We start from the raw sequence: 8082 nt of genomic DNA, 5'->3' as shown, positions 1-8082 counted from the left end.
ATCAGAATATTGTACCTGGTGGGGAGTGCCCAATGTAAACATGAAACATATGCCACAGTACATAGATGGTACAGTTATGGAGGCCCTTCATAATGCAAAGGTCAACTGCCTGCTCTGCCAGTAGTTAGAAATGGCACTATAGTATGCAGTGTTTAATAAACAGCTGTTTTACTAAGAGGTGAAGTGCAGGCCCGTATCGTGGCCTCTGTATCGTGATACGTATCGTATCGTGACTTTGCTGGTGATACACAGCCCTAGAAAATAAAGTGAATTAAAAAAAAAACCTGTAACAAAATACCCATAAGCAAATACCTCCACCCCACTTGCCATGGGAATTCTCACTCCAAGCTAATTTCAAAAGTTGACAGTTATAATGTGCATTGTATTTCAATATGAATAACATATGGTGGTGGTGTGGGGGGTGGGTGACTTGAAAAAAATCCTGGTCATTGAAAGAACCAGCTCATAAGAGTAATGTTTCGCCAATTGGGCTACACTGTTCGCTCTGCCTATTTTCTAATTCACTATAAAGAACTGGCTCAAAAGAGTCGTTTATTTCTGAAATTGGGCAACCCTGGTCAACACATATGTTTTGACTCAAAGAACCAGCTCGGGTCATTTGTTTCGGGAAGCAGGCTACATTGCACGTGCTGTATGTTTTGATTCACTAAAAAGAACCAAGTCAAAAGAGTCATTAGTATCGGGAGTCTGGCTACCCTAATATGTTTTAAATCAGTAAAAAGAACCAGCTCATATTTGTTTATGAATTGGACCTCATTGGTTGTGTTAAATGTTTGCTCATCCATGCAGACCGTGAGAACAGCTCAATATAAAGATGATTCTTGCCATTATTTAGCTATTTACTTTGTATTGCTTCACATTTTGAAGATCCTACAATGTGGGAACGTTGCTGAATGCAAGATTCAAATGATTTAGTTAAAAAAATCAATATTGAGGTTTTAAGAATAGCAAATTCTGAAGTAATGATGACCGTGTTAAACACAATGCTTTATCAATTCTACAGGTGACATTACCTGATAAAAGAAAAATCCCCAGACACATGGAAAAGGGCAGGTGGGTCACAGTAAGACTCATCTCTGGGCACAGCCTCAGCCACTCCAACTAGTTCTCTCCTGTGGTAACAAATGCTGTGATGAGCCATAGAGTCAAAGTTCAACTGGATAAGAGTTCATAATGTTTGGATTCTGATGATTTTTAATCTGTCTTCTGTCACTCACTTCATTTGCCACCAGCGGAGCATCCACTCATCTTTGGGGATGGTCTCTTTGAAGACTTGCCACCTCCATTCCTCCAGCATGTAGGTGAAAGGCAGAGTAGCCACAATGGTGAGGGCCTGCTTCAGAAGGAAGTTAATATCTGTCTCTGTAAATACGAATAATACTATGAATGTTTTTGGGTTTTGGTAGAGAATGTTTGTATGCTGAATTCAGTTTCTGGTTATTCAGATGAAGTCAGGCAGGTATTGCAATTGCACTTTACCATAGTCCTGTTTGAAGTCAGGAGGTAGAAGCCCCAGTGACTGCAGGTGAGAAGGAGTGGCAGCAGACAGGGACATGATCTCTCCCACAGCCTCATGGAAGCCTTCATTAGCACCATCTCTCAGCAGATATGAGTGGTGACGGTAAGCCATTTGGTACTGGTTATGACCCATCTCATGGTGAACAGTTAAGAAATCATCCATGTTCACTTTAGTGCACATTTTGATTCTGTAAAAAATAACAGCGTTGCTCTAAATAAGTTTGCTAATTCTTGCTCAGAATGAGAACAGCAGCTAAAATAAAAAAAAAATGCTATTCTATTCTAACTGCTTTGTTTCAGAATCCTGAAAAACGTATTACATTTTCCACAAAAATATTAAACAGCACAAATGTTTTCACCATCAATAATAAAAAGAAAATCAGCATATTAGAATGATTTATGAAGGATCATATGACACTGAAGATTGGAGTAATGGCTACTGAAAATTCAGCTTTGCCATCACAGGAATAAATTACATTTTAACATATTAAAATAGAAAACAGCTATTTTCAATGTTAATAATATTTCACAATATTACAGCCTTTTTTTCTGTATTTTTGATCAAATAATTGCAGCCTTAGTGAGGCAAAGTGAAGAATATACATCTAACACATTAGAAACAATGAGTTCTTTTCAGAAAAGCATCAAAAGGAAGTATTATTTTAAATAATTAAACAGAATTCAGTTGTTTAAAATTGTATCTTATCTTCTTGTTAAAGGGGTCATATGATGCGATTTCAAGTTTTCCTTTCTCTTTGGAGTGTTACAAGCTCTTGGTGCATAAAGAAGATCTGTAAAGTTGCAAAGGCTAAAGTCTCAAATCCAAAGAGATATTCTTTATAAAAGTTAAGAGTCAACCACGCCTACCTAAAACGGCTCGTGCTGTCTTAACCGCGGCTTGTGTACTGCATCGTCACTGTGTCTGTCACGCAACTCTGTTTCCCTTTCGGGCTTGAACTGATGGTAAAACTAACGACATTATTAACTGTCTTGATATTTTCTTTGAAAGCTGAAGCGATTATGGTAAGGGGCGTTACATTTCCGACGCGTGCTTGTGGTGTTCGGCCAATCACAATGCACTGTGTCAGCCTGCCAATCAGAGCAGACTGCGCTCGTCAAAGGAGGGGGCTTTGTTGAAAACGAGTGTTTGAGAGAGGCGGGGCATAGAGGACCTACAATAATGTACAGTATTTGAAAAATAATGTGTTTTTTGAACATTAAAGCATGTCAACATATTCTGTTACACCAAATACACAAAATAATGATCTTTAAAATGGCATCATATGACCCCTTTAATCATTACCAAGCATTTTGACCGAATGTAACAACATTATCATCCCACCTGAAGTCCTCCCTGTTGCCCATGTCCCATGCAGTAGGATGACACACCACGTCTCTTCCTTCAGGCTTAATAAACATTGAGTTTGTCCAGAAGTTGTCAAACATTGCAGACATGTTTACAAACATAAAGAATTTTTCTGCCTCTTTAAACAGGCGGATTTCATCCCAGCCCTGAAATGGTATCAAATAATTAGGAAATTAAAAAAAAAAAAAAAGAGCATGACCATTTACAACTCCAGCTAAAGAACAAAATGATTAATAGCACAGATTACATGTAATCTTTGATCAAATAAAATGCGAACAGACCTTTAGCCTGGACTTTATAAACATATATGAAGTAGGGCTGGACGATATGGCCAAAATTGATATCACGATATACTGGTAATGTATATCGAAATATCGGAAATGTGTTTAAAAATCATAACACCGTTATTGAAAAAAATTATATCACGATACATATTGATATTGAATTATTGTCCAGCCCTAATATGAAGATAAAAGATAAAACCTTGGCGATAAAAGACGCTTAGCTTAGACCAAAAAGGTAAAGAATAGAAATGAAAATGGTCACATGTCTTACCTGGGCCACCATTTCAGAGCTCACATCGATATCAGGCTTTTCTGGATACGGGATCATGAGAGGATACAAGTTGGTCCAAAACCTTCCCCACATATCACCTAAATGTGAAAAGTCATAAAATGTCACCATTTGATCTTAAAACAACACTATATCCTAATAGCATATATTTATTCTTGTATATGTGATTTAATATCACTATTTGGACAATGCAAATGTCCAAAAAGTGATGTTCCATATATTACCAAGCAGGTGTACTGGAAGGCAAGCGTCAGAGGCGATGTGACCAGGATAGACATCTTGCAGTTTTGCTCTCACATAAGCATGAAGCTCTTTGTACAAAGGCAAGATCTAGAACATCATAATAAGATTGAGTTTTCTGAATAAAAACCCAAGAAAAACTGTTAAAAATGAAGGTTCTTTATTGCCACTGATGTTCCATGAAGAACATTTAACATCCATGGAACCTTTGCACAAAAGGTTCTTTATAATGAAAAATGGTAGGTTCTTTAAGGGTGCTTTCAAACCTGGCCTGTTGTTTCGGAACCTGGCGCGTTTCCCCCCTTAGCTCGGTTCGTTTGGGCATATGTGAACACAGCAATCGCGCTCAGATCCGCGCCAAAGTAATCGGTCTGAGATCGCCTGAACGAGGTGGTCTCGGCTCGACTGAAAACGAACTCTGGAGCAGTTCGGTTGTAGTGAGAAAGCAATCCGATCTAACGGACCAACGAACCAGGCTATATCACAATGTATAATGGGTAATTATGTAAGTTCCGTGAAAAGCATTAGCTTTGTTGTTTTGCTAATACTTCAAAATGAACCTGTGAATGTCTGTGGGTGAGCACGTCTTCGCCATTCAAAATCAAAGCGCACTTTTTCATTTTATAATGCCGTCTTATTGCTCTTCTTCCTAGTATGTGCATTTAAAAAATGTTTTCCCGATGAATCCTGGACTCCTGCTCAAAGTGATAAATTAATATAACGACATCCACAAAAAAAAAAAAAAAACAACAATAAGCCCGCGAAGCTGTTGTCGTTCCATCCTGACAGATGACAGCTGTGACAGCTAAGTGGAACCCCGGAAAATAAACCGTAGAACTTTGACCAATGAGAAAACAGTTTACTCGCGCGTGACTTGTATTAACAAATTTGGTCCGTTTAGAAACATTGCCATATGAAAGCGAACCGCACCAAGAATAAAAAGCAACATTGTAATAATTTTAATCCCTGTTTCAGAACAAAGCAATCGATCTACAGGTGTGAAAGCACCCTAAAAATGCTTCTTTAAAGAACTGTTTACTGAAAGGTTCTTTGGGGAACCAAAAATCTATAGCATCGTTGCATAAAACACCTTTTGGAACCTTTATTTTTAAGAGAGGTTTTCACCAACCTCCTGGTAAATGCGCCTGGCATCTTCCATAACTTGGTCTCGGGAGTAACTGTATTTGGGTTCATCGATGGTTTCATAATCCCCCCTCCAGTAATCTCCATGGTCTTCATAATCTTAAATAAAATAACGAGAAAAATCGTGAACTTAGTCAACCACCACATCAGTTGTCCATAAAATCAAAGCAGTAAAAGCAAAGGCATAATATCATTTATTATCAGGTAATATCAGGTTATTAAAAGCCTGTGTCATAAAGTTAAGAACAGAGCTCATACTGTTGAGTTTGGCGGCTTCATTCTTCAGGTCCACATATTTCTCATAAAGGGGTCTCATCTTCATCCCTGCGGCCACTCTCCATCCCTCCCACACATGTAGACGCTCGTCATAGTCCCTGCTGTTTGCCATGATACTCTCTAGGCCTAGTGAATGAAAAATGTACTGAAGTCAGGTAAACTGGCTCACTGATTTAAATGCAGATGGACATTTACATGTGGCAAATGCCTTTACTGTATGTGTTCCCTGGGAACTTCACATTGCTAGCAGTGAGATCTAAAAACACTACATATGATACACAGTTTGGTCAAGTCAAGTCAAGTGTCGTTAGTCATTCAAATTTAAGAACATACACCACCGTTCAAAAGTTTGATGTTGGTACATTTTTTTTTTAATAATTTTCAAGTCTCTTATGCTCAGCAACGCTGCATTCATTTGATAAAAAATACAGTAAAAATAGTAATATTGTAAAGATCAGCAGCCATTACTCTAGTCTTTTGTGTCACATGAAATCATTCTAATATGCTGATTTACTGCTCAAGGAACATTTCTTATTATTATCAATATTGAAAACAATTGTGCTGCTTAATATTTTTATGGAAACCATTTCTTTCCAAAAAAAAAAAAAATCTTACTCACCCCAAATTTTTTAATGAATTAATTAATGTTTTTATTGAATCGTAAAGGAATATAACACCAAATGTTTCTGGCCAGTTTTACCTTTACTTCACCTTATATTTCAGATTTCATATCCTCTTTTTTAAATAAACAGATTTTCTCACATCTTTTAACAATGAACCTGAGAATAGGAACTCACAGTTCCCTTTGTCTTTTTTATACATTTATGTAATAAACAATTTATTATTGTAAATGTAATTTATCATTAATGTTCCTGTGGCTCAGTGGTAGAGCATTGCATTAGCAGCGCAAAAGGTCGTGGGTTCGATTCCCAGGGAACACACATACTGGTAATGTATAGCCAGAATGCACTGTAAGTCACTTTGGATAAAAGCGTCTGCTAAATGCATAAATTACAAAAATTATCATTAGGATGGTGCTGTATGTACGGCTAACATTACCTGGCTCCAAAGTCTGACAGTCAGTGGGATCATCAATTTTGCACACAGTTGCTGTGTTGTAAATCGTGCTCATCTCTGACATGATGTTTCTCAGCTGTGATACACAAGGCATTCAGGTCATATTAGTTTCGTCACGTTTGCCATATTTCCACAGGAGAAGTGAAACACTACTGTATATATAGTATGAAAGACAATTTCAATGTCTGGGTGACATTATTGTAAAACATCAATGTCATACTTACTTCACTAGCCTTGTCCGATGAAAGCGCCCCTGACCCTTTATCTTGGAGCTTTTGGAGCTGAATTTTAATCAGTGGATCAGAGATTTGATCACTGGGGTAGGCACTGGACTCCTCAGACATCTTACTGTAGTACTCTCTCCAGATTGCATATGCTTCAGCCTAAAGAGAGAGTTGAAGAGAACATCCATATCCAGTCACCACTTAATGTTTTCTCCAAAAATGAGATATTTTGTTATTTCAATATTTGAACAAGTTAAAAACTGGCTACAGAAGATAGACAAGGATGCTCAACTTATCATGAACACACATATCCAGTTCCTACTGATGTTGTTCAATTAATATTTTCCCCCAGAATTAGATATTTTATGATGTCAGCAGTTTCAAGCAGTTCGCCGAAGAAAGCGAAATGCTCAAATTGATGCTCATCATGAACACCCATATCTGCAGAACAAAAAAAGATGTTCAACTTGTCTTGAACACCTACTAGTTACTACTGATGTTGTTTGATTAATATTTTGCCACCAAATTAGATATTTTGTCATTGCAGTAGTTTAAAGGGTTACAACTACACTGAAAAAAAATGATTTATTCATCCAATTAAAAAAAATTAGGGTAATGATTCACATCTATATTTTTTAACTTGAGCCAATGAAAAATAAATAACTTGCCCTAAACAATATTTTCTATGTCTATGAAAACCATTTTATAAAACCTGGCACAAAGTATATTTTTCTTGTTTAAGAAAGTCAATTAATTTAAATTCTATTTTTGACCCAAACAAAAAAACATAGATTTAATCAAAACAAAAATTCTCATTTAAGAGATTTATTTTTATAGTTTTCATAGACATAGAAAATATTGTACCATATTAGCGCCACCATCGTCTCTCCTCCGCTGCAATCGCGGCTGCTGTATGAGTAAAATTAACTTACACTCCTCATAAACAACATCGAGCGAAAAAGAAAAAGACGAAAATAATCTTGGTCGACCTCGCTGGTCCGGGGTCAGCAAGCTGTCCGCTGCAGGCGCGTGAGAAAAGCTAGCTAAGGTTAGCTAAGGGATGAGAAATGTCCCGTTGTTTAGAGACAATCAACAATTTTCGCCGATCACAAACAGTCTCTCGAGGAAAAGAAAGAGCGATAAAAGGTAAATGGTGGAAAATAACGTCCATACAACTAACTTATCTAAAACAAAGTTTCCACCTTCTCATCCACAGCTCGTTGAATTCACACACAATCACGGTCGGTGACAAAATGTTGTCGTTAACTGACTCGCAGCACCAGTGTGAGGAGGCGTGGTCATGATATAAACTTAATAATATGAGTTCCTCGAACCTTGATATTTTACATTCGTCAAAACAAATCATTACAGAGTTTTCTTCCAAGATGATTCCCACTCTAGATGGGTTAGATGTGGACTTGCTTGATCAACGCTGAGGATTCTTACTGGAGTCTGTCTTGTCAGCTGCCTCCTAACAGAGGAAGAAACAGATCAATAAAGACATTATCAAGTCAGTTAGATAATGCTGTTTGTCAAATACTCAAGATCATATGCTGCGTTCACACCATTTTCTACTTAGAGCTGTTCATGTCCTTGGACCGGGAACTGTGCGTTTCTATGGCAACACTATCGATGCCTAAATCT

The 8082-nt window shown here is 37.4% G+C and overlaps 1 protein-coding gene across 1 annotated transcript in view; it reads right to left on the bottom strand.

The window, feature by feature from the left end:
* ace2 (angiotensin I converting enzyme 2) overlaps nucleotides 1–8082 on the bottom strand; it is a 16107-nt gene that overhangs the window by 4917 nt on the left and 3108 nt on the right. Inside the window, 10 exon segments of the mRNA XM_016489839.1 lie at nucleotides 1035–1133; nucleotides 1239–1383; nucleotides 1501–1727; nucleotides 2882–3051; nucleotides 3461–3558; nucleotides 3703–3808; nucleotides 4848–4960; nucleotides 5120–5263; nucleotides 6197–6290; nucleotides 6439–6597. Of these exon segments, the coding sequence (XP_016345325.1) occupies nucleotides 1035–1133; nucleotides 1239–1383; nucleotides 1501–1727; nucleotides 2882–3051; nucleotides 3461–3558; nucleotides 3703–3808; nucleotides 4848–4960; nucleotides 5120–5263; nucleotides 6197–6290; nucleotides 6439–6597 (1355 nt within the window).

The sequence above is a fragment of the Sinocyclocheilus anshuiensis genome, unplaced genomic scaffold, assembly GCF_001515605.1.
Source record: "Sinocyclocheilus anshuiensis isolate Anshui unplaced genomic scaffold, SAMN03320099.WGS_v1.1 scaffold1154, whole genome shotgun sequence".
NCBI lineage: Eukaryota > Metazoa > Chordata > Actinopteri > Cypriniformes > Cyprinidae > Sinocyclocheilus > Sinocyclocheilus anshuiensis.
The sequence above is the reverse complement of the archived record's forward strand: the minus strand, read 5'-3'. Positions and strand labels throughout refer to the sequence as shown.